Source organism: Idiotropiscis lumnitzeri, chromosome 13, assembly GCF_059441095.1.
Source record: "Idiotropiscis lumnitzeri isolate Australia: NSW breed Sydney's pygmy pipehorse chromosome 13, RoL_Ilum_1.0, whole genome shotgun sequence".
NCBI lineage: Eukaryota > Metazoa > Chordata > Actinopteri > Syngnathiformes > Syngnathidae > Idiotropiscis > Idiotropiscis lumnitzeri.
Genome location: NC_142403.1, coordinates 5,943,382 through 5,970,738, shown reverse-complemented (window position 1 = coordinate 5,970,738; position 27,357 = coordinate 5,943,382). Strand labels below are relative to the sequence as shown.

Genomic DNA, 27,357 nt, shown 5'->3' with positions numbered 1-27,357 from the left:
CACCAGATCTGTCACCATGCAGGGGGTAGAGAGAATGTCATTGAGGAGGTATGTCTTTCTTCATCGTATCCATCCACATAGTATTTTAATTGGCTTTTCTCTCCGTGGAAGAAAAGAAGGAACAAAGGTGAGCGGCGGGATGAATCATGACGGGGTTGAGGGAACACGCTGCCCCGGGTTGCTGTTTTTTCGCTGGCCAGCAATGCGGCCTTCTCATTGTGAACGTCACAAAAAGCCGACGCACGACCTTCTGTCTGCGCGACCTCGCCGTCACCTGATGTTTCCACCTGAACCGGACAATGGCATTCCTTCCATGTTGGATCAGGCAACATCCTGGAAACCGTCTCACGGTGCCCGCCAATCACTGGACAAAATCTAACTGCTGAGAAAGACGAGATGTGTGTGCAAGGTGTGTGAAATGTGTGTGTGTGTGCCTTGTATGTTGACGGTTGATGTACAGGCCTGGAGGGCAAACGCTCTAGGCTGCTCTCGTTAAGAACCTGTCAGTCACTGGCAGAGAAGAACCACAAGGAGTCCAAATTGCAGCATTGAGGGTGTGTGAATGTATGTCTACATGTGTTTGTGTGTGCAGAAAAAAAATGCACACACACTTCTAGCTGTTCCCCCTTAAAAAAATAAATAAAAATAAGCAATGAAGGAAATATATGCTGGAGAGGAATACTTGTGGCACAACGTGAAGCCACACTGCCCTCCAGTGGTTAGAAAGAGTTTCATCCCTATGCTCACTCTCAGGCTGGGAAAATCTCGATGGAGTTGTCTTTTTCTTAGTCACAAAATGACCTATCTTCTAGTGTAAGTGTAATTCGAGCAGGAAAGTGGCTGTTTTGGTGTACTTGAGGGATGCGGCGTGTAAGGGATGATGCGAATGTAGACAGGAAGGAAAAAGGAGCCTTATACATTCTCTTTACTAACCTTGTAACACCGGTTGTGACAAAGAAACATCAATTGTAGGTTTTTGATTTGTCTTCCTCTGGTTAAATGTTGTACCCCCCTAATACATACCAATATTGTACATGAATTGACAGCTGATCATCTAACAAAGTGGTTCTCAAACTTATTATACCATGTTACACCTTAAAAAAGATACTTGATTTCCTTAAAGGGGGTCTAGTCAAAAATGTTCTTTAGAGTAATATGTTTTGTGCGCCCACTGGTCCAAACACAGCATTTATTTGTAGAATACACTCATTTCTCTCCATTGCAAGGCGGCTGCCATTTTGCTATTGCTGTCGATTGAAAATGACATCACAGAGCCTAAGGACTCAACTTGCGAAAGTCACATGACCAAACCCAGAAAACAGGAGAGCCATGAAATAGATGAAAATGTGGATTTTTCTGCTTAATAATATTCCACAAATGCAAGATTAATTTTAGCGCCGTGTTTATTGTAAAGAACATTTTTGACTTGACTTCCCCTTTAAATACCACCAAAATACTGCACACTGTCCTATAAAGTATTTTTGTTGTAGGAAGACAATGTAACATTATTCACGGTTTTTATACTAACACTGTGCTGGAATACATTCAAATAAACTTGCTCTTAAGTAAAGATTGAATTAAAATGTAGTGTACAAAAACACAAGTTTAAATACATGCCGTTTTTAAAAATTAAATGCAAATGAGAGACGACAAATGCAGAAGTTGTGACACAGTTTGTCATTCTTACCACACCTCTTTACTCAAGCCCTACATAAGTGTTAAAAGCCTAAAAAAGACATGTACATGACATTTAATCACCTGATTTCAGTGTGTTTTTAGCGACTTTTACCGAATTGCTTTTTCTTAACCACTAACAACACCACTGAACTTCCACCCCCGGTTGGTAATTCTAAAATGTTACAATCCAACTCATACTGCATCCCTTCTTTTTCATTGGGGGATGTTATATGAATTGAAAAAAAAACACAAGATTAATTAAAATTTAATTTACATTAGTTCCTGATTACTCTACAAACAAAACTACTTCACTAAAACTAAATCATTGTTATGCTTTTGTTTGGCTTCTGCCCATCCTTAACAACTTGGCCGAGCATGCACACTAAATTGACTTCATTTGTTTTATTGTGATAATTAAGAGCAAATAAATACTTTGTTGTATTTCTCTCCTTGCGTGACAAATCCTTCCTGCTTTCAAGAAGTGCAAGACCTAACACAGGAAGTCCATATATAGGCGTGCTAAATATTCATCAGAAGCACAAAGTTGCTCCTGGCTTTCAGCCTGAAATCCCCCAGATAGACACCACATAGACAAAAGTGTTGAGCCATGTTTGCAGCGCACCCACTAGTTCTCCCCTTAACCTTCCACCAATAAGTAATACATGTTGCTAAAAATACTGCAGCTATCAAAGAAGTCCAAAAAGCGACTACAGTCACTTTAGTGGGAGACTGTCTCAATGTACATGAGGTTACCTTTGAAAACCGCTGATATAAGCATGCATGGTGACGAGCAAAGCAAAGTCCTCGGCCATCTGTTTTCAGTAAACTAAACATAATATGAGTTCAATTGAGGGAAAACAAAACGGCAAACACACAAAACTCAGGAAGAAAAGAAGGCCATCTCCAAAGCCTCATCACTTAATATGACAAATAAGATCATACTTCTATCTAAAGTTGTGTGAGCATAAGGTGTTAAAATAAACAGTTGCAATCTCGAACGGCTGTTTGTCTACAAGTGACCCTAATGTGGACAAGAGGTCCAGTCAGACAGAGGTGACGTTAACATTTGCAGAGTGAGCGAGGGCGGAGTCACAAATAAGAGGACCTTGAAGATGTTTCACTTCTGTTTGGAATTATTCCGCTAAAAGATTTGATTTCCACCGAGGCACAAGGCAAACATGAATACATGTGAGTCAACTCAATATCTTTTGTCGCTCCAAAATAGGGAGAATTGTTATTGACACTATTTTCAAAAGTGTCAAGTGAATTTTTTTTTCTTTAGTCAGGTGGTTTTCACACACGCTAGATGCGGCGACTTCCTGTTCTTGGTGACGGTGGTGAAATGAAGCTTCCTGCCACCCAACGTTAAGGTGAAGTCAACCTCGTTCGGCTTGACATCACTCTCGCTTGACTTGAAGGCAGAGGCGAGGTTTTCGGCTTTGGGGAGCAAGTCCAGGAAGCTGCGTCAACAGATAAGACACCAGACGTAAGTGGCTTAAAAATAATGTCTTCTTTCCCTCCTGATGTTGACTTGAGAACTGGTTGTGGGACAATGTGAACATCTGGCTTGTTGGCTCCCACTAGGTGACGAGGTGTTTGGCGGCACACATGGAAGGTCAGTGTGGTCTCTTGACCCTGCTGCTGTGGGCTACTATCATCTCGCTGGTCTTCTGTAAGTAACCGTTGCGTTGATCTCTGAGGCAAAGTGAAGGGATGGGTGGACTTTCTCTTTGTGGCAAATGCCAAATTGTTTCTACAAAATGTTGCTCTTTTACAAACTTGGGATCTCAGCTTTTGGAAATTGTTGTGAGAGCACAGTTGCCGAGTCGTTTTTTTAGACCGGCAAACGTGAAGAAGTGACACCTTTGTGTGCCCCTCAGGCAATAAAACGTGTTGAATCAAAGGCTGCTGGTGAGAAAGAGCAGCGTTTAGCTCAATGTTCTGTTTCTGTTCTGCTTCGTGTGGTGCTGTGTGTGTGCTCATGTGTGTGCGCAGGAGGGGATGGAGAGATTTTTTTGGGGGGTTGTTCCCGTAAATTCAATCTTAGGAGGCTGTCGAGAGATAAAGGACATGCTTAATTGTGTGTTACTGTGTGTTCTTTCTAAGGTCCATTGGTGGAGCTTTTAGTGTTTCTGTCTATCACTATATGTCACTGGCATGGATAGATTACAAAATGTACAAAGTTACATTATTTGTAGAAGTGGCAGGAGGCTTGGCTTGTAAAGTGTAATCAACATTTTGAGTACATACTTGCAATCAAATAATGCAGTCAATAATTCGACACCAAGATTATAACTTTTTGTTATAATTAAACCCCACCTAAATGACCCAGGAACAATATTACTGTTGCCGAAATTCCATTTTTGGTTTTGTAGTCGTCATCACTGTCACTCTTATGTGGTTGTCTTTATTTATTTTTTTAACCTTGATTCTACTTTACTTAACATATACAGAACAATTTGAACCAATAATTGTAATAAGTCAAATATGAGCTGTCAAGCGACTGCTTGTCATTCTGCAGTGTACCCCGACTGCTTGTGTTAGGTGAGAAGTGTTCAAGCTTGCCTCTATCAAAGTCAAGCCAATTGAAAGCAAAACTAGTGTTTCTTCATCATGTTGCTTGCTAAATGAATTTGTTCATTTTGTTTTGGCAGAAAAAAATTAATTGTACATTTTATAGCTGGAGATAGTTCAAGGTTCCCCCCCATAAACTGGACAATAGTATTGACATTTGGTTGTGAGTATTTTCCATGACTTCTGAATTCAAATTCAATTTGTTTTCCACAAATACAATAACAAATGTGAAGGCAATTCTGAATACGTAATAATATGTTGAGGTTATATAATTTTTGAAGTCATAGTGACCCTCTGAGGGAAACCATAACTACAATTATGCATAAATGAATGGGTAATAATTTATTTTTATTATGAGCTGATTGTCGCTTTGCCTTCTCGAGGAATATTGATTCAAAGTCACTCTTGAAGTTCCAATGCTCTGCTCTGCCATGTCAGTTTCTCGGTGTGGATACTTAAGATGTTAAGATGGTGCAGACTTCTGCCAAGGCCTAAATATTTTCCTCCAAAGTATGTGAGCAGACACACTCAGGAATCTTAATAGTTCCAAGAGGCATTCAAATTCACAATTATTTCTGTCTCCAAGCATGCCTTCAAATGAAACCAATAAAAAATGTTGACAAAAACATAACCTTGTTTGCAGAGGTTGTGACTTAATCAATTAGAAATTGTCGATGTCTACTGGCCAGGATCGGGATTCTGTTTGTTTGGGTTTGACTGCCAAGTATTGTATGTGGGGTTTCTTTTTTGTTGAGTTTTACTTTTTCTTTTTTGCTGTTTCTCTTGGTATGTATTTAAACGTCTTGAGTCCCCAATTATTGAGAAGTCTTCGTTTTATGAGGTGTCTCGTTCACGTCATGTAGTAAATTTCAAATTGCCCTTGTGTGGGTAAGTTATTAAATGTAATAGTTGACATGATGTCAATAAAGTCAAGTCAAAATCCAAAGTCATTCAATGTATAATACAAAGTAAGACTTAATATGCATTATACTGTATTGGTAGTGGTTCTAGAATCAAGTACAAACTACAAAGTTGACCACTTCCGTGTTTCATTCTGACTTGTCTTCATTTCCTGGCTGAGCAGAGCAGCGCGGGCCAAGCATACAAAGACGAACACGCTAGCAAACGACTTGAGGAAAAAGTCCAGAAAAAGGGGAAGCACAAAATGAAGAAGTTTGTTCAGAAATGTGCGGCCTGCTGTATATCTAAAACAATCCGCGGAGGCGTGTACCGCAGTCACGTCAACACAACATGTTGGACATTTGAGGGAAAAGTTGGTTTGGACAAATTAAAATTTAAGCGGTGGATTACTGGAGACAGACAGCACATTTGGCTTGTGTTCATTACAAAACTTGGTTTTCCAACATATTACACGTCGTCAAACTCGGCTTCAAAGCATTTGATTTTCTCTCGTCGCTTGACTGAATTGAATGTCTCAAACCTTCCGTAGACACACTTACGCAGCTGCGTGTGCGTGTGTGGGGTGGTGAAATGTCAGTGCAAGTCGCATGCATCACCCCCTGAGAAATAGGGTGCACGAAACCGCATCCTGAATATCACTGTCATTGTTCCCCTCTTGTCACTGATGGTGTAGTGGTACAGTCGCCTGAGTTGTGTGCAGGCAGCGTGGGTTCAGTTCCCACTCAGTGATGGTGTCTCTGTCTGCCCTGTGACTGGCTGGCGACCAGTTCAGGGTGTAGTGCGCCTTTCGCCCGTAGTCAGCTGGGATAGGCTCCAGAACCCTCCCGCGACCCTGTACAGGATAAGCGGTGTGGAAAATGACATGACATTGTTCCCCTCATCCACTTGCTTTCAGTCTCATGTGCACTCTCAAAGCAACAAATACACTAGCCGCATTGTTTATTGATACTTGATTTCAATTTCATTGTCAAAAGCATTTTATAATTTAGAAATATAAATAAATGCAATTCAGGTTCACAAAAAAAAAACTATATTGTCCCACCACAAACTGATGATAGTAAGTCTAATTTAGTGCAATCTTTTTTTTTCCATTTGTTTCTTATTCATAATCAAATGATGCTGGTCTTCTTTCTAAAGTGAAAGCAAATGTGGGCGTAGTGGCTGGTGTCAGTGCAAGGCAGGAAATGATGGGTTGCTTTCTGAAATGGAGATTGTGTTGCGTTACAGCAACAAGCTCATGAGGCACTTCTTCTCTTCTCGTCTTATTTGATTACCTTCTTCACTTCGGATGGTCTTGATGTTTTAGCTATGTGTATTTTGATACACTAAACACACAGCGTTAGATACACATGGAAAAAAAATGTTCAAAAGAAAAGCATCTGACAGTGTCAATCAAAACTATATGACTGTATTTGTCACCTGTTTTTTTTTTCATGTTGAAATTCATTCATATAGATCTGCAGGTATAACTCAAGTCGCGAGATGGAAAGTCATCTTCTTCTCTCTTTCTAATTTCAGGTCAAAGCATAACAGGTGAGTGACAATTCATCATTTCACACAACACAATTGTTATCATTGGCAAAGTTGGCAAAGAAATTCTGCATCGTATGCGATTTTTTGCTATACCTTTTGTGCCGTTACCTAGTATCGATAAGCTGAGTATGCATCGATACTTTCGATGCCATGTTGCCGTGCTTCTTTTACGCAACAGCCAGTCGTATGTTTATCTGCCAGATCAATAGAGGGCAGCACTGCACTGCGTTACCGCAGCCTCGAGACATCTCAAAAAAGCAACAAATAGCCACTTAGTCACAATGGTGGAAGTCAGAGCATGAAGATCCATTTTTGTTTTTCAACAAGCACCTCTTTCCCCTTAACGTAACGAGTCTTCTACGAATAGGTAACGTTTAGGGCTAACTACTATGCTAAGTAGCTGCTGTTATTGCTCATATTAGAGTTATGTTTACGCATTCTATAATGTTCTTTTGGAACATTTGAAATCCTTAAAGTTGAGCTCTGTGATTGGAATTTTTTTTTTCTTTCCCTATCTTGCACTCCTGTGTGTCAGGAGCAATTACAGGAATGGTTTATGTACTTTTCAATTGTCACACTGTTTTTCAAGACATATTTTAAGATTAATACTTTTGTTTAAGTATTGGATCGCCACCCAAGAATAGGGATCCGTCTTGGATTGTGGCAAAAGGGTATCGTACCAGCCTTATTTTTTGTAATAAATCTTCACTGGAGCTTCAGAGTTCCAACTTTATCCATTCCAGGATGAAGTTCAACCTTCATTTTGTTTTTGACATTCATTTTTCCATGATTAATATTAGAAATATGATTATTGGTAGAATAGTGTTTTTTTTTATAGCTGTCCGATGTACATTTGAATTGTTGGATATTGTGCAGTATCTAATCCAAGGAACATTTCAAATACAAGGACCCACTTTGATATGCACAGCCAACTGTATCTCAATTTGCTCACACAGTCCAGTTTCACGTGTTGTTCTGTGTCTGTCTGAAGACTTTCAATGTGCGCATTCAAGCATATATGACTGCTGTGTCTTCTTTCTTTGCAAGTTACGACCCCGGCAAACTCCTTCAAGGAAGCCTCAGATGCAAGCATTTCCGACAGCAAACCAAAAGTCTCGCCAACAAACTTCCCTCAGATCTCTACGGAAGTGACTCCTAGAAATGGTGAGATTTTTCCGAAATGTTAAATTACAGTAAATTCTTGTGAATAATATGTACAATATTGGACAAAAAAATATAAACATTTCACAATTTATAGATGTTTTCAGGTACCTCAAGGTACAAAGGGCCCCTAATAAATTTATAATCCTGACAAAATAATATGATACTCAGTGATAAATGTGCAATTAGCCATATATTTTATTTATAATGCATTTGGTGGCAACAGTAAGTGTATTTGTTTAGGAAACTTTCTTAACGCCTCCCCTTCTCCATTTACGTAAAATGCTTCAGTCCACCGCTCCAGTTTGCAGAGAATATAATTGCATTTAATTTTTTAAATTTTTTTTCCAGTTTTGAATTTTCTGGAAATAAATCTTGAGGATTTTAGGTTCAATTATTTAAAGACAGAGATGGTTTAGGGATTTAAGGTCTCAGTCTTGCAGCAAAAAACTGAATTGACGTGAATTTTATTATATTTTCAGTGCTTATGCCATCAAGTAACGATCATATTGTTTTCACAATTATGGGAATGGTTAAAAATCTCAATAAAATGCATCGTTTTATGTGAAACGGGATCAAAATTTTCCACCGGCTGTGGAGATTTCTTTTCATGGGTCCCTGGCAGTGCCACTTGGGTGCGGTCACAGCATTAGAGCTCAATACTAGCTTAGTTGCTTTAGAATTCCATTGACTAGTAATCTCATTGATGTTCTTCTCAGCTCCGGTTTAATGATAAAAAGTAAGTACATGTTCTGTACTCCTATCTAGCAGTTCGTCCGTATGGTCTTGCGTCAGTTAGACATATTTGCCTGCTTGCATTGAGCCACAAACCATTCGCGTCACTTAATATGTGCACATGAGGTCATGTCATTGGTTATTTGCATAATATCGAGTCACCTGACGTTGAAACGATTGTTGATCCTTTCTAAGTTACTGTGGGAGGGTGTGAAATTAATGTTACAATATACGGGAGCTGTTCACAACATCACGAAGTGTAACTATTTTTTACGGGCGCGTAATGTGTCATTATACTGTCTACAGAATGTCGACAAGGCAGTGCAGGGCTCCTGACTATCATTTTCTGTGCTAGGAGGATCATAGAGGCCCCGAACTTGAAATTTTAGGGGTGTATGTAGTTGTAGGGACCCAGGCTGTTAATTTACTTGCAAAGTAAATATTCATCCCAATAATTGTCACTCTATTACTTACAAATGGGCTGAAATATTCAAGAATAGTCATTATTTATGTATTATTTAAACTTTTTTTTAAATGCAAATTTACTGGTCGCACTGGTGCATGGAAATGAAAATTGTTGTCTCAAATTTAATAGCAGAATGTTGCTCTGGTTAGCTTTATTTAGATAGCACATTTCATACACAAGGTAACTCAATGGGCTTTACATAATTTTAGTTAGTTTTTTATAGGGGATGTCACGTAAAAATAATTCTTTGAAATGAATGAGCTATGCGCCCCCACTAGTCTTAACATGATTAATATATTGTTTGTGGAATATGAATTAAGCAGCAAAATCCACCTGTTATGACCCATCTTAAGCGTGAGGTCACCACCAATCTTGGCTCACGTGTTATTCAAGTACTGTGAATGACGGTACATGATTTTTTTTAACTTCAAATGTTGTCCTTGTTCTTTTCCAAACAACATGAATAATTGTCCACCAGCATCTACACCCAATCAGTGTGAGTACCAATTTACTCTTTAAATTATTATTATTTTTTTTTTTAATCAATTATGAAAGTCATCACAGTCACAGACATTTAACATTTGTGTTTGTGTTATGCAGGCTCCTACACTGTGACACCCATCGACTATGGCTTCAGATTCAACATCACCAACTTTTCCAGCAAGTACGCAATCACTTTGACTGAAGGTAGCGCGTCAGTGAAAGTGAAAGAAATCAATAATGTCACATCGGTCGACATCCTGACACTCAAGCCTTGCACTGCATATGAGCACAAAGTTCTCTATCACACTAGTGATGGCAACATTGCAACTTGTAACTTCAACCGGATTCGGAAGATCTTTACAAGAGACATGCGTGAGTAAAACGACCTTTTTACACAACGGTAGCTTCAACTTAACTTCTCCCGCTTACTGTATTTGTGAGACACATCTGAGCATTGCATGTAAATTTTAGGCAAAGATGACATCGTTTTTCGCAAATGCAACACTGGTTGTCTTTCGCTCTCAACCAAATGGAATATCAGCACGTCACTGTCACTTCCAAAGAATGCTAAATTGGAGCATTGTGATCGGAAAGTGTGCATCAGACCGGCCTACAGTGACATTTGCTCTAATCTCACGACAACCTACACTTGTGCACTTCGAAATTCGTCCTACAAGCTAACAGAGTTCATCGGTGCAGGTACGTTGAACTGTACTGTCTTTCTAAAAGTATGAAGCAATATCCTTTGCTTTAATTTCTATTTTTTAATTTTCTTTTACAGAGTTTCTCCCTGGATTTTCCAATGTAATACCTCAGAATGTTACCCCAACGCTTCCTGCAAAAATCACAGCAGAGTTACCCCCCAAATGCACCAATCTCACTGTTGTTTACTCCTGTCTTGGTAAGTGGAAAAACTTGAAGGCTGACCTAAACATTGTTAGTGTCTGCTGTTGGATAGTCTCCTTGTTTCTTTCTGACGGCAGTGCATCGAATTCAACCGCTATGACAATTGCACCTGGGCAGAACAGTCCAGTTGCCGTTGTCGTTGTATTAATGTAACAGTTGGTGTTTAGTCTAATATTTTGTTCATCCCATTTAGCTCCATTCGTGAGTAATAATAGGGTGATTTTTTTTTTTTTGTCCTTTTTGGTGCAGCTCCTGTATTGGACCACCTTAGATTATGCGACTGTCATATGGCTGTCCACCCCGGTGCATTAACCCCCAAAAAGTTGTGCAAGGTTATTATTATGTTGCTTTGACAGTTTATAGGTAGGAAGCCACATAACTTCTAATAGTCTGCTAGCTTAATCCTAACACAATATACTAAAAGATAAAGATGTCCTTTATTAGTCCCACAATGGGGAAATTTGAGGTGTTACAGCAGCAAAGATATAGATCACACAGAGTCGGCGGCGTAATGTAGCCGTTAATGTATAACATTAGCAGCAGACATTCATAAAAAGCATGCAAATATACACAGTATAAACGTATCTCAGTGTAAGGAAACACTCCTAATGCCTGTCCATTATACAGAGGGGGAAACGCTGTAATGATCAAAACTATTAAATGATTGAAAATACTGCAATGATAAAAATATTGCAATGATAAAAGTACTGTAATGTAAGAGTACTGAAATGATAGAAAAGTACTACAATGATAGAAAATACTGCAATGATAAAAGTACTGTAATGGTAAAAAGTACTGCAATGATAAAATATACTGCAATGATAAAAGTACTGTAATAGTAAAAGTACCGCAACGATAGAAAAATACTGCAATGATAAAAGTACTGCAATGATAAAAGTACTGTAATAGTAAAAGTACTGCAACGATAGAAAAATACTGCAATGATAAAAGTACTGCAATGATAAAAGTACTGTAATAGTAAAAGTACTGCAACGATAGAAAAATACTGCAATGATAAAAGTACTGCAATGATAAAAGTACTGTAATAGTAAAAGTACTGCAACGATAGAAAAATACTGCAATGATAAAAGTACTGCAATGATAAAAGTACTGTAATAGTAAAAGTACTGCAACGATAGAAAAATACTGCAATGATAAAAGTACTGCAATGATAAAAGTACTGTAATAGTAAAAGTACTGCAACGATAGAAAAATACTGCAATGATAAAAGTACTGCAATGATAAAAGTACTGTAATAGTAAAAGTACTGCAACGATAGAAAAATACTGCAATGATAAAAGTACTGCAATGATAAAAGTACTGTAATAGTAAAAGTACTGCAACAATAGAAAAATACTGCAATGATAAAAGTACTGTAATAGTGAACGTCCTGCAATGGTAGAAATGCTGCAGTGATAGAAGTACTGTTATAAGAATACTGTAATGGTAAACAAAATACATCATTGGTCAATATTTAAGTACACCATTGGCTGAAAGTACAGTAGTAGTGTATATTGCATCCTAGGACTGCACAATTGCACTAATGCCCTCCCGTTTGTAGGCCTGACCCAATGTTCTTGTTAAAAAGTCTGACAGCAGTCGGCAGGAAGGAGCGGCGAAATCTCTCGTTGGTACAGCGAGGGTGTAACAGTCTATCACTGAAACGTCATAGATGGACTAACAAAACTAGCATAAATGCTGCAGTAGTTTTAACCCTTTAAGCAAAAGAGATCACAAATGATGCAGCATCACATGTAGACAAACAGTGGAGCAATAGTCGAATGGTATGTTATTTTTACGGTGTGAAATTAAAATGGCTAATATAATCGCATCTGACTGCGTGTTTTTGGTGGTGAAATGCTTCTTCGTGTGTTATGTACATCATACATCTCTATTATACTGCCCCTGGTGGCCAAGGCGCGCAACACCAGAAGGAGCACACTGCATAGTGAGTGAATCAAACTTTGAGCGTTAAACCCAAATTCTATGATTGTGGGCGCGGATGGTTGTTTGTCTAAGATAGCTAGGATAGGCTCCAGCGCCCCCGCAACCCTCGTGAGGACAAGCAGCTTGGATAATGTGTGGATGGATTATTGTGCAAAATGCAAGACACTATAAAATTATGTAGTTTGTATTACACTCAAACAGTGTTTTCAAGTGTATGAAACAGTTGTACTGTCCAAATGTGTTGCACGTAAAAGTTTGATAATAAAAATAAATATGAGTGCTGTCGAGAATGGACGTTTGGTGTGAGTTGATTTTGAGAAGTTTCATCACTTGTGTGTCTTCTCAGACGGCGAAATCCCCAAGAAGGTTTCTGATCTGGAGCCCTTCACAGATTACCGCTGTACCGGTCAGATCTGGAAGTCCGATGTCAACGTAGCAAACCTGTCAACAATTTCTGTCAGGATTAACTGTGGTACGTTGAAATCGGCCACAGTGAATGAAAGACAACTTGCATGCACATATGCTGAGCAGTGTTAAAGATGGCTACTGTGCATCCACAGATCTTGACATCCAAACTGTAGCGATCAGCAAAAATGATACATCTGTCACACTGGCATGGACAACAGAAAGTGAGAATTGTAGAGATGTCATATCTGGACTAAATCAGCTATCATATGAATGCATATGTGTGCCTCAAACAGAAAAAAAGAAAACTGCATTTGGTAAGTAAGGAGGATGGAGAGGAACTTGATGACAAATTTCCACTCATGAATCATTCGCTAGTCGTGACTGTGTCGTCTTTGCCTACCTTTTCCACTGAAGATCCAAATGTCATTAAGATGATGATGTATCTCATAAAGTTGGGTACAGAAAATTGACCACATGTCATCTTACTGTAACAGTTACAGTGTCAAAGTTCATTTTTGATGATGTTTATGTTGTTGTCCCTTTGTGATTAAATCAGGTATTTAACATTTTTTTTTTTTTTTGGGGTCAGGTTTGTCCAGCAAACAAAATGAGACAAATGTTGGTTGTTCTGTCAATGGCTTGGATCCATACACCAATTATACATGTGAAATCCAACCTATGTACAGGAATCGCAATGTTGGACAAGCAATTCAACGTAACTTCACAACTGCCATTGGAGGTAATTATTGATTTTTTAATTATTGAACACAGTTACTGTATGTGTTTGTTTCCTGTACTTTCTTCTCATTTCTTTCTTCTGTCTTGTGCTTCTTTTTTTTGCTTCCTTTCGCTTTCCTTCCAGAATACAAATATAGTTTTTTAAAGTAGTCTTCCATGCTACCAGTAACTTTAGGACAAAACACACACATACTTTAAACATAATATTTTTGGCAGAGAGGGATCACATGGTCAGATGCCACGAAAACCTTTGCTGTGAAGAAGAAAATGCTAATTAAGTAAAACTCTTCATTCAGTTCTAGGGGAGTGATGTTTATTTTCACGCAAATGGTGTGAATTGGAAAGCACACGTTTAAATTCAATTATTGTTTTGAACAGTCGTTTCACTATTTTCTTTGTGCTTCCGTATAATAGCCATAGTGTCACTAGTTTAACTAAACTGATCCCCCAAAAATAAAGTTTCACCCAGCACACCCATCGCACAGTTTAACACTGCTGCTGCTTTTCTTCATGTCTTACTGCCGCAAGCTTCATCAAAATTGTCAAGGAATGAAATTAAACTGCTGTCGCCATAGCAATAGCCAGTCAACAACACCTTAATTATTCGAGCCTGAAACAATGCCCACTAACTACTTGTTGGTTGCTTGTTGTGTCCATGTCCGTATACAAAAATTCTCAACACTGGTAGCCTAAACTCTTAAAAATAATAATAATAATGACAAATAATACTAATACTAATAATAAATTAAATGTCGTAAATTGTCATTCTGTACATGTTTCTTTTTTCCCCGCAGTGCCAGAAGGATTCAGCTTTCTGAATGCAGTTGTTGTAAACAACAATATGATTGAAGTGACCTGTGCACATTCAAATAAGTTTAATGGACCCAAGAAGAAATTCAATGCAATACTTCATCAGGGAAGTACAGTTGTGCAAAGAACAAATAAAACCCAATGCAAATTCCTTTTCCAAGATCTGAGTTACTCTACAACCTACCGAGTGGGGGTATGTACATTCTTTTTTTTAATGTGTTTTTCTCCCTTTCATACTGTAACAAAATTGCGAACAATTATGTTCTGCTGCTTTCAGATATTTGCGTCCAACAGGGACTTCAACAGTACAATCTTGGAAGAAACTGTAACAACTAATTGTAGGTGTTTGAATATATTATATTATATTATATTATATCATATCATATCATATTATATCATATCTCCCGAAAACTGAAATTGTGTCGTCCTGTCCTTTGTTTGGCAGACAATGAAAAAGCCCTTACAGGGTTTCTTGTCTTCCTCATCATTTTCACATCTGTGGCGCTGCTTGTGGTCATCTATAGGATCTATGTAGTGAAACGCCAAAGATTCCGGTAAGCACATTTTACTACATTATTATGTCCTCATCGTATTTGCAATTCCACTTGAGAGAGAAACATTGTAACTGTGGTCATGTGACCTTTGTGTTTGTTTGCAGAGACATGAGTGAGAACATGCTGCTAATCCCCAACGCAAGTAAGTCCAAAGAATACAATATATATGTATTTTAGTGTCATACACCCGGACAACTGTTCACAAGAGCTTACATGAGACTATAAATGAGTTGAGTGGATAATAAACCGTTCATGGTGTTTAAAAAATACAATTTTAGAAATGCATTCACAGCAACAGTGCATTCTGTTTTATTTTGCATACTTTGCATAAAATCGAACATACTTGAAGTTCCTTACAGGGCCGTGCAGAGGGCGGGGCCAATATGGCAGCGGTACTTCACATCCTATTTGTTGTTACCACTTATTTTATAGCAATCACCTCCCATAATGGATGAATGCAGCTTGACTCATAAGAAAGTATAGACTTCCTGTTTTGCGGCGTTTCTCATTTGCGCAATGTTTTTTTTCGTGTGCAGCTTTTGTGGAGCCAATTGAAGCCAACATCTTGCTAGAAGCATACAAAAGGAAACTGGCTGATGAGGGACGCCTTTTTCTGGATGAGTTTCAGGTTGTCTTCTTTCGTCTTTTGAGGTTGTCCTTTGTTGCATTTATGCTGTATAAGGGAGGGCATGCAATGATAACTTGCATATTTTGCTTTCAGAACATCCCCAAAGTTTTTACCCGTTACACGGTGAGGGAAGCCAAGAAAAACTGCAACATCCCCAAGAACCGTTATGTTGACATCTTACCCTGTATGTAACTGGTTGAAACCATCCAGCAAAAATACAACTGAACAACACTTTTCTCTGGCATAGTCAAACATTTGCTCTCTTGAACAGACGATTACAACCGAGTCCAGCTGAGCACAGGAAATGGAGACGCAGGATGCGACTACATTAATGCCAGCTTCGTTGATGTATGGAACACATGCAGTAAATACTGTACAATTGAACTTCTAGCTGGTGTTGCATAATTTGTTGGAGAAAAAGGAGTTCAAGCTCTTAAACTTATTGCCTGTTTGCTCCTGTACAGGGTTACAAGGAATCCAAGAAGTACATTGCAGCTCAAGGTACCACAATGCTCCGTGTCATGCATTTCCCTTATTTTGCTGCCTATGTTGTTAAGTGTCGGCGTGCATGTGCGTGTGCGTGTGTTTCACAGGCCCAAAGGAGGAAACTGTGTGTGATTTCTGGAGGATGATCTGGGAGCAGCGGGCTTCTATCATTGTCATGGTGACACGTTGTGAAGAGGGAAACAAGGTAAGAGTACAATATAATACAACCTTGAAAGTCAAGGATCATCCATTTTGGAATGCTAATAAAAACTATTGCCAATGGTGACCCCTCTCAGTTCTGAGGTTCGAGGTTTGAATCTCAACACCGGCCTTCCCGTGTCGAGTTTGCATGTTGTAACTCACGCCTTGCGTGGAATTTCTTTGGGCGCGCCGTCATTTCATTTCAAAAACATGCGTTTAGGTTCGTTGAAGATTCTAAATTGTTCAGAGGTATGAATGCTTTCTTTTCTATTTATGTGATGACTGCCGACCCGAGTCATGTGACTTGACTCCATTCTCACTCCAGCTGCTCTTTTTAGGACTTGCCAAAGGTTTGGAATGACTTGACTTGGGACTTGGTTCCTTACTGACTTTACTTGACTAAAACTTGAACTACATGACTTGATAAGTCTCCTTTTTTGTTGGCCTTTCTAGCGAGGGAAGAACGAACTAAATCAAATTGGGGTTTGTGTTTCATTCGTGCCAACCTGGCAACCCAGTCAGCATTGCAGCACCCTTGTCACCGTGCAGGGGCTACAATGAGCACCCAAAATGATGGAAGGAGGCCCGGAGATTATTCAATTTGGATTCATGGATTTTGTTGTCGATAAAGTTTACAAAAAGTGTCTGGCAAAATGCATGGATTGTGGCTCAAAGATTAAAGACAAAACAACTCCAACGTCAAACTTCATTCGTCACTACAAATGCCACAAAGACACCAACACACAATTTTTGGTTTGCATAGTCGCGCAAACATGCTCCACAAAAAGCCTGCCTTTTTGGACGCCCATTTTGGGGATGGAGGACAAGAAGTTTTTTTTAAAAAAGGATGGACTAAGCAAGGACGGAAGTTGTTTTTTTGTCATTGAATTTAATCGAACCCAATCAGCCTTGTTTTATAGTCCGTAGATTATGGTAAGTGGAAAAATTAGCCAACTTCTGAGCTTTAAATAACGTTTATTGATTATGAAACCTTAACTGAGTTTTTTTGGGACGAGTGGGGTGGACTGGTGAAATGCCAGGATGGAAGCACTTTAAAAAACGCAGGATGGACGGGGACGTGGGACGATTATTTTATGCATAAGGATGAAGGGACGTTGACGGAAGCGTGCCCAGGTCACAGAATGGATTAGTAGGGTAAAGTGCCCATCTCTGTTGATTCAGTTGTTAAGTTTTAATTTCCTTCTCAAAAAGTTCCAATTTGTTTTCCAATTGAGTTGTTTCAGTTATGTCACATTAAATGTGGGGAAAAAACTGGAAAAATATAAATTGAATTTGGTTGAGTGCAACAAATTCAATCATATCAATTGTTTTTAATTTTACCCTTTACAGTGTAAATATACTAGTTAGTGGTCTGATTAGTGATTTTTTTTTTTTTTTTTAAACATTTTTTTAATGGGACTGAGCAAGGTTTTATTACATGACATGACACTTGCTTGAACCAAGAATCAATACATAAAATTAATTGATAAAGATTAAAAACAGAGGACATTTCCCATGGAATTCTAATTTTAGTCATCGTAAGTAATCATAAAATACTGTTTCTATTAGTTATAATTTTGGGGGGGGCGGAAATTTTTTTCCACTCTGCTTTTAATTATTATGTTAGCTTTTGTAAACTAGATAGGAAACTTGGTCTGAAAAGATTGCAAATTAAATTACAATAATGTGTCACTCTCAAACTATTATCAACTCTTTAAGCTATTTTTTAGGTAACAGTCTGAAATGTCATTTACATGTTAATAAATCATTCCATGTCATATTACAGCATTATAACAATACAACTCTTCAAACACCCTGGGCCCTATTTTCGTTGTGGCAACGTGCTTTCAACAAAACTGGCACATTTTCTTCATTTTCTTTTTGGTGCCGGTGCAAGTTTGGGAATTTGGCAGACCGCGCTACGCATCACTGGGTGTTTCAGCAAAGCGTGTCTTTTCTATTACATGCCCTTGGTGCACCTGACACAAAGTAGACCACACTTCAAAATAGTGTAACACGATTTTAGTAGATTTGATCTCAGTGCAGGCAGAGAGATTCTGATGTGTGCCAATCAATCATTTTTCTTCTGTCTGTCTGTTTTCTTCATTTCGGCGCTTTTCTGCAGGCTGCACTGTTTCCCATACTTGTTTGGATAATTTTTTGCTAATAAGATCTTTGTGCTGCCAGGTCAGGGTAATTTTCCCAGGGCATTCAGAATCAGTCGCTCTGTCCAACAGAATTTACATTACGGTTTATTAAAAAAGCTCGCTGCTCGTCATTCTCACAGATGAAATGTAGAAGCTTCTCCCAGACTTATTGGTACAACTGTATGCCTCGCACTGTGGCGTTTGCGTCATAGAGATGGCCGCTGCTTGGTTTCATTATCCAAATGGTGAGAAAGTCCAGGTTATAGCCAACCACACCTCTTCTTCTCCTCCTCCCCCTCCTTTTTCTTCTTTTTCTAGTTGTCTTTTTGTTCTTCACGGCGTTACATGTTATGTTTTGTCATGTTTTAGAAAAGAAATAGTCTGAACTGCTCCAGAATTCAGTTGACACAATCACTGACATCATGTGATTGTGAAAGTATGTTTCCAAGTGTTATCATTAATATTCATGTCATGCAGAACAAGTGTGTGCAGTACTGGCCTTCTTTTGACCGAGAGACGGAGATATTTGAGGAGTTTGTCGTCAAGCTCAATTCAGAGGACAACTTCCCTGATTATTCCATCCGCCGTCTAAACCTGATTAATGTAAGTCTGCTGAGAAAATGTCGATCGTTGCTGCACTGAGTTGCCAACATGTTGTGTACTGCGTGTCGTTAACGTGTATCCAGAGGAGCGAGAACTCTGAGCGAGAAGTGACCCACATCCAGTTCATCAGTTGGCCCGACCACGGCGTCCCCGAGGAGCCACACCTCCTCCTGAGGCTCAGACGCCGCGTTAACTCCTTTAAAAATGTTTTCAGCGGGCCCATTGTTGTGCACTGCAGGTTAGTCCCCATTCTATGGAGGTTTAACATCTGGATTATTAGAAATTGTTGTGATTGCCTCATATGAATAAATACTAACAGGCAATTCATCGGTCCATTCATCCATTATCTGAGCCGCTTCTCCTCACAAAACCTAGCTCAGCCGGTTTCAGACAGTAGGCGGGGTACACCCTGAACTGGTTGCCAGCCAATCACGGGGAACACAAAGACGAACAACCATCCGCGCCCACAATCACTCGAGGGGCAATTTCGAGTGTTCAATCAGCCTACCATGCATGTGTTTGGAATGTGGGAGGAAACCTTAATACCTGGAGAAAACCCGCACGGGGACAACAGGCAAACTCCACACGGGAAGGCCGGAGCCGGAATCCAACCATACTCCTCTGTACTGTGAGGCGAACGGGCTAACCAGTTGTACACCGTTCTGTCAAGAGGCAAATCAACAATTACCTGAATACTACCTTAGAATTGTTTGTGCTTTTGTGAGCACTCTATTAATGCAAAAATGATTCATTCCCATGGTGGGACATCAGTATGCAGATCCTTGTTAGATAACTAACAAAAGCCTATCTCGGTGAAAAATATGTTCATGAGTCAATGAATAGTCATATTAAGATATTCACAAAGCTTAATAAGAAACATTAGACATCCTAATTGAAATAATGACTCAATTTTTGCGGAGTTTAAAATGTATTGGAAATGATTAATAAAAAGTCTTTTCAGTCTTTCAATACTGTACAATATTTCAATGAGCAACCTATGAAGGCTTAAGGCTTATTGTGCAGGAGCACCGACCAGGCCCTTTAAAATGGCGGCTTTTGTTCATTAGATAAGAATCGATAACAGCCTATAAAGATTATAACTCCCTCATGACAACAGAGTGGATTACTAAAATGCTCCTAAAAGTGTTTGCAACACACATTTGGGAACCATAAGTGAGTGAAACAAAGCTTTTTTTTTTCTGCATTAAGTAAAGCTTGCATTTTATTTTACATCTAACAGTGTACATTTGAGCAAACTGCTTTTATGCGTGTTATGACTAAGTCAACAGTCTTTTTTTTCTGCTGCGGTTTCCTTCTTTTCACACCCACTCAAGAGTTCCATTTCCTTTGTCTTTGTCGCTTATGCTGCATGCATATGTTCTTTATGACTTTCATGCACTCCTGCATTTGTTCAGGGGCATATTTGGAGGCTCAAAGAAAAATCCAGTCACTCCGCAAGTAAACGTGACACTTTCACTGTACTTGTTGAGTAAATTAATCAACTCTTGATATAGTTTACCATTTTGACCACTTTAATATTCAAATCTTCAAGATGAAAAGTGTCACCCATGTCATTCTCCACGTCACCTCTATGTGCATCCTCTTTGGCTGACACTGACAGCACCGTTGCTGCAACTAGCAAGAGTGTTTGGCTCTTGCTGCTGTTGTAATTGTTACCCTTTTTTTTTTTTTTTTTTTTTAAATCAAGGATTTCAGTTGAGACTAAAACTAAAAATAATTGCTTCAGAATGAAGCCCATGTGGTTACCACGATAGCCTCACAGTGCAGAGGTTGTGGGTTCGATTCCGGGTCCGGCCTTCCCCTGTGGAGTTTGCATGTTCTCCCCTTGCCTGCGTGGGTTTCCTCCGGGTACTCCGGTTTCCTCCCACATTCCGAAAACATGCTTGGGAGGTCTATTGGACACTCTAAATTGCTCTTAGGTATGAGTGTGACCGCGGATGGTTGTTCGTCTCTGTGTGCCCTGCGATTGGCTGTCAACCAGTTCAGGGTGTCCCCCGCCTACTGCCCGGAGACAGCTGGGATAGGCTCCAGCACCGCCCCCATGAACCTAGTGAGGAGAAGCAGTACATATAATGGAAGGATGAAGACAATGTATTATTCACTTTTTATGAGACCTTTAAGGGCACCCGGGCAATTCAAGTCTTTAAAGACCCTATTGAGTATGTCGCCATGTTGGTTTTCGTGAGCAAAACAAATCATTACTGGAATCTCACTATCGAGACAAAGCCATTGCTTCATAATTTAAGTGATGACATAAACTTCTTCAAATTACCAGTTCATTTTTACGTGATGGACTTCCCGGAAACCATGTATTCTATTTCCAGTCATTTTGGGTTTGTAAAAAAAAAAAACATTGACACAGAAAAATTAAAAAAAAAAGAGCTGTGCTGCCTTGTGACGTTTTTAATGGTTTTGCTGGAAATAAGCTGCCAGGTTGAAACGTAACCTCGGAAGTAGGCCGAAAGCAAACACAACTTTGTAGTCAGACACCATGTGTGTCTGTACATATCTTGAGCTTTGTGGTTGCTTTGGAGGTATGCAACGTTTCAGAAAATTGTGGCGTGTTAAAGAGTGAGGACTTTTTGTTTTGTTTTAATGTCAATTAGGTTAGCATTGGTTTGGTAAATGAGTCTGCTATTTATTTGATATTCAACAATAGTCATACTGTACTGAGCAGAGTTTTATATGTTGTAATAAGTTTGATTTTGATGTGTGGAAATGACACGTTTCCCCTTTTGGCACCAACGCTACACATCTTTGGCAGCTTCACATGAAACCAGAAGAAAAACCACGCACAGCAAATTATTCAAATACTTACTGAGCTGAAGTCTTGTGAAATGTATTAAAGTCCAATCTTAATGACAGTTTGACCTCTAGAAATTTGTGCATTTTGTAATTTGTGCGGCATATTTCTCCAGAAAATGTTGTTCCAATTCAAAATGACACAAAGTTGTCTGTGACACTGGAAAATATGATTTATTTATTTATTTTAGTTTTAAACAATTGGAAGTCAAATTTCTCATGCAGCCACTCCCTCCATTTGGTTCAAGTGATTTTGCTTGACAAACATCAACACATTTTGTCCTTGTGTAGCGCTGGCGTGGGCAGGACGGGCACCTACATCGGCATTGACGCGATGATGGAGTGTCTGGAGGCCGAGAACAAAGTGGACATCTATGGATATGTTTTCAAACTCCGCAAAAACAGAAGTCACATGGTTCAAGTGGAGGTAAACAATACATGCAGCGCACCTCACACACACACACATTTTGACTCCAACCACACATTTAATCATAAATAGCAATAATATCACCATGGCATTTCATATCCAGAAAGATGTCATATACAGAGAACATGAACAACTGAGGAAATTCCAGCTGTATTCAGTATTCTAAATATGGTTGTTACCTTTTTGCTGCTAACTTGTCAATTGTGACAAATTTACTGGGGGTCGGGCTTGCTGAACTAATTCAAAAACTCATTTAACACCCTTACAAAATGAAAATTCGAACCCGATTTTAATGTTAAATGCTAGTATGCTAACATCTGGCATGCAAACAACTTGCATGGATCTTGTGCCTGAATAGACAGACAGACAGTATTGTCCTGATATCAACCGAGAATGCTAACATGCTAGCATTTGGCATATAGAATTACAAAAATCAGAACTTGTCCATTTTTGTGGATCATTGTGATGCTAAAATAGCTCTGTCACACTATGGCAGATCAAAAATGATTGTAAATAGTACCCCAGCCCGGGTACTGTTATACAAAAGGCTAATGGCGCTGCTTACACACAAACTCCATGTTGAATTCAGACTTGATCCGGATAAAGGTTTTACATTCTAAATAAAGCAATCTTAGAAGCCTGGCTGCTGAAATCTGCAGAGCTAGGCACTTGAAGCTTTTTTGCCCGTCAGCGCCCGTCCCTCCGGCCGCTATCTCGGCACCCATCCGGCCTTGACCCTCTGGCCTTATTCTTAAAAATTGTCAGCCCCCACCCCGTTCCAGCACCCCCTTAAAAAAAAAAATAAAAATAAAAAAATAACATCCATGCAAGATCCCACAGCGGCAAAGATCAGCAAAGGTTTATTTAAACATCATTAGATGGCTTGTTTCCTATTCAAATTATTCGTCTCCTTCTTCTGCTTTCTTCTTCTTAATGAACGTGTCCAATGCAAGTAAGTACGCACTGTTGTGGTATTGGCCCCCCCTTGTAATGATATGCCCCAGTAGCAAGCAGGAGGCGTGGGTTACGTGATGTCAGAATAAGGCAATACAGGTGCCCTTGAACGCTTCGCTGATGTGTCACGTCTCTTCATACACAAACAGTTGGTAGTGGCACTTTTGATGCGTTCGGAGGCAATTTTTGTCGTTTGGGTTCATCACACGCACGAAGGTCAATTGAAAATCAACATCCAGCCTTTGTTAATCTTACCGTTTCTTTAAAATTTGTCACCCAAGGCCCCAAAAATGGGCCGGACCGTTCTGCCCCCGGGGCGGACTGCTCAGCTCTGGAGGTTACGTATACAATACAGCGCAATGCCCCCTCCAGATTTGTGGCTGCCCCCTCATACATGCCTGTCTCGACACAGCCTGGTTTCTAATGAGTGAATAAATTGCTAACAGTTGCTTACCTTGAGTTGCTGAGCTGAGAACCAAAACAGCTCTGGTAAATCCATCAGCATTCTTTTCATTGTATTTGTTCGAGCTTATTGATTGCATGTCGAGGCTCATGTCTGTATGTTTTCAACAAGTGCGTGCCCGCAAAGTTCCATCAGTGTGTTTGTGTCTCTCCACAGGCCCAGTACATCCTGATTCACCAGGCCCTGTTGGAGCACAACCAGTTTGGAGAAACCGAAATCTCACTGTCAGAGCTCCATAGCGCACTGAGCATACTGAAAAAGACCAACTCTGACAATGAACCAACTTTACTGGAGGATGAATTTGATGTATGGATTTTATTTCCTCGGTTTTCTTGAAGTTATCAGTTGAATCTTTTTCCTTTACCTTTTACTATTCTGTAACATTATATAAATAACTCACACCAAATTTCCCAAATTAAATGTGAAATAATATTGTTCTGCAATTCAGAGACTTCCCACCTACTACAACTGGAAGACATTCAACACTGGGATAACTGAGGAAAACAAAAAGAAGAATCGCTGTTCATCTGTCATCCCCTGTAAATATAACATTTACGCTTCACAGACAATATGGACAAATGCATTGGGGCACTTGGAAAAGTGTAAAAGATGTTAGCGTGCGTTGTTTGCCAGAGGTCACTGCTCACAATCTCAACTTGAGCCGGAAAAAAAAAATAGAGCTCTTTTCCAAAAGTTCCTCCTCAGAATCCCTTTGATGCTTGACAACCCGACTCATATTTATTTCATTCATGCATTCATATACGTGTCCCTTTGCCTTTGTCTGTGTAGTTTACATTTGAATTGTCAAAATAGTTCTCAAATAATGTCTTATGTGTCAAATTGGTCAACTTTCCATCTTCAGATGATTACAACAGAGTGTTGCTGAGGCTGGATGAAGGGTGGAGTCAGGATAGCAGCCACGATGAAGAGCATGAGGATGCATCGTCTGATACTGAGGACGATGAGGAGTCCACTAAATACATCAATGCCTCCAACATTACCGTGTGTACTATTTTTTTTTATTTTGTCAAAAACAGTAACTACCATTTCTGGTGTATCTGGTTTGATTTGTGAGTGAATGACAATTGAATGTTGATTGTGTACTGCGCAACAATGGTCCAATCTCGGACATCTTCCCATGGCCAACTTTTTTTTTTTGGGGGGTGCGGGGTGGATTCATGGTACAGAAGTAGTTTTTGGGACATTATGGGCCATGAAATGCAAAATAAACTATTTTTTTTAAATATAAATGGCGAATCTCCTGTGTGAAAATTAACAGTTAGTAAAATACTATTGAATCTCTTCTTTTATTTTATTTGACAGGCCATTTTGGACACAATTTTTGGTGCGCAATAGCACTCTTTCTGAAAATGGCCAATATGACTTTTTAATTGAAGATCCCTGATAGCCACCAGTAGACAGATTTGGTTTTCTCTTGTGCTCACAGGGCTACTGGGGTCCGTGCAGCTTCATTGTAGCACAGACTCCGCTAGCAAACACCGTCGATGACTTTTGGTTGATGGTATACCAGAGAAAAGCGTCCACCATCGTCATGCTGTCAGGGGCTGCTGCTGATGAAAAGGTATTCAAATTCTCATCATGTATTTGCCATATCAAATGAGTCTTTGCTTGCTGGTCCATAGGAGTCTGTGTACTGGGATAAGGAGAAGAGCACTTTTGGGGATATTGAGGTAGAGGTGACATCAACAGACGCTTCTCCAAACGTTATCAAGCGTAACATGCTGATTTGTCACGTCAAGGTACGGCAACCTTCATTCACTCGATTTACGTCCACTATCACCCAATATTTAATTTCTTCCTAATTCTTTGGTCAACAGAGGAAGGAGAGTCACGTAGTGAAACACGTCCAGTTCCTAAAGTGGGTCAATAGAGAGTTGCCAGAGAAACCGCAAGATCTGACTGACATGATTAAAGACGTCAGGCATAATTCTGACAGCGGCAAGACCAAAAGAGGCCCTCCAGTTGTGGTCCACTGCAGGTAATCAACCCGGGAAGCTGGGTACAACCTGGACTCATCACCTGTCAATCACAGGACTGCGTGTGTGTTTGCGTGCTTACGCATGTTGCTTCTCCTCAGTGATGGCTCGTCCCGTTGCGGTGTTTTCTGTGCTCTGTGGATCCTGCTCGACAGCGCTGAGACTGAAAAGGTTGCAGACGTTTTCCACGTGAGCCGAACCTTGCGCAAAGCACGGAAGGGCATGATTGCAAGTCTGGTAAGAGCTATGAGTGTGTTCATACTGTGGATTTGCTGATAAGTGGTGGGTCAACTCGAACATGATCCCTGTCAAGTAATTCCTTTTAGGCATGTCACACGTTGACTTTGTAGTGATTTTAAAAAATAAGATTCCAAAATAGTGGCTAGCACATTTAGCCACATAGGTTAAGTGAAGATGGTTGTTATTCTTTTGGTGGTTGACTGGTGACCAGGTGAGCGCTAGCCTTCTTCGGCAATATAGAAAATTTATGTTTTAAGAAACTAATCGTGCATAAATACAATTTGAATAAGTCAAGTGTAAAGCTAATACAACTAAAAGTTAATGATAGAGCTGGGCAGAACGGTGTCGGTCGGAGGGGGCGACAATTTTTATGAATAAGGCCCGATGGTCGAGACCGGAATATGTACAGAGATAGCGGCCGCAGGGCAGTGTACTGACCGTCAAAAAAAAGGGTCAAGTGCCCAGCTCTGGTAAATGACTCGCGCTTTGATGGTATAAGGAACAGTGTATCTGCATTTGTGTGCCTTCTCTCAAACCAGTGTGTGCTTTTGACAGGACCAGTACCAGTTCTTGTATGATGGACTGGACAGGGTCTATCCTGTTCAGAATGGAGAGGTGAAAACAGTCCGGGCCTCAGAAGCGGACTCTGTCCAATTGGTCAATGAAACCACAGCAGCAGGGCAGAAAACTGAAGAAAAGGCTGCAGACGTAGCCTGCACTACTGAAATGGGCCAGCAGGGGGCTGCAGAGAGTGATACTTTGGTGGCTCAAAAAGGTCAGGAGGAAAAGGAGGCTGAAAAATTACCCAGCGTCCTCACGGAGACATCACTTGAGGACACTCAAGTCACTCAGGAGGTCTGAGGGGTCGCTGGTTCCTTTGCAGCAATGTGCGAGTGCATCGGATGCTTTCCTGTGGTACACGAATCATATTTTAAACGAAGCCATTTGTTGTTTAAGAGCCATTTAAGCCTTCAATTTACTGGGGATCTTTCCAAATTGTGCGAGCAAGCGATGTGGCCAACATATCTTTTGTTTTTGGAATGCTTTTAAACTTGGGGAAGATGATAAAAACATCACTGGGTAACATCCCACTTTCACTGCATGTCTGATAATGGGTAATAATTGTGCAGATTTCAATGCTTGATATGAAAATTTACTTCAAAATTTATACTGTAATTTGTTACATGATACTACTGTATTAGTGACTAAGCTACATTTTTTTAAAATGATCTTCATCAGCCTCGATGTCCGCATCTGTCTCTGCTATTATGTCTATGGAAAATGTTTGGTCTGTACAGTACTTGTGTGATGATGGAGGATACTCTAATTGTTTATCAAGGAGATAGCAGGTGAAAAACAAAGCTATTTGAAAGTCATTAATGTTGTTAAAAAATGTAATAAGATGAAGCTTTTAAAACGTGTCAATATTGTCCTTAATTAAACAAAAAAGACTTTAGCAAGTAAATTGTGGAATC

General features: G+C 39.7%; 1 protein-coding gene across 1 annotated transcript; it reads left to right on the top strand.

Moving 5' to 3' along the window:
- The first annotated feature begins 2,759 nt into the window (after window positions 1-2,759).
- Window positions 2,760-27,347, top strand: ptprc (protein tyrosine phosphatase receptor type C). Its single transcript, XM_088312287.1, has 32 exons — window positions 2,760-2,865; window positions 2,960-3,163; window positions 3,262-3,349; window positions 6,691-6,705; window positions 7,753-7,869; window positions 9,546-9,563; window positions 9,668-9,922; window positions 10,022-10,249; window positions 10,332-10,451; window positions 12,750-12,875; window positions 12,964-13,125; window positions 13,401-13,550; window positions 14,344-14,552; window positions 14,637-14,697; window positions 14,805-14,913; window positions 15,018-15,055; window positions 15,450-15,541; window positions 15,635-15,725; window positions 15,813-15,889; window positions 16,006-16,042; window positions 16,135-16,232; window positions 18,853-18,978; window positions 19,062-19,216; window positions 22,093-22,228; window positions 23,802-23,951; window positions 24,094-24,184; window positions 24,508-24,647; window positions 25,093-25,227; window positions 25,289-25,405; window positions 25,484-25,644; window positions 25,744-25,879; window positions 26,438-27,347. Exons 3-32 carry the CDS (start codon window positions 3,286-3,288, stop codon window positions 26,741-26,743), a joined length of 3,720 nt encoding a protein of 1,239 aa, XP_088168413.1. The 5' UTR covers window positions 2,760-2,865; window positions 2,960-3,163; window positions 3,262-3,285; the 3' UTR covers window positions 26,744-27,347.
- The last annotated feature ends 10 nt before the right edge of the window (window positions 27,348-27,357 follow it).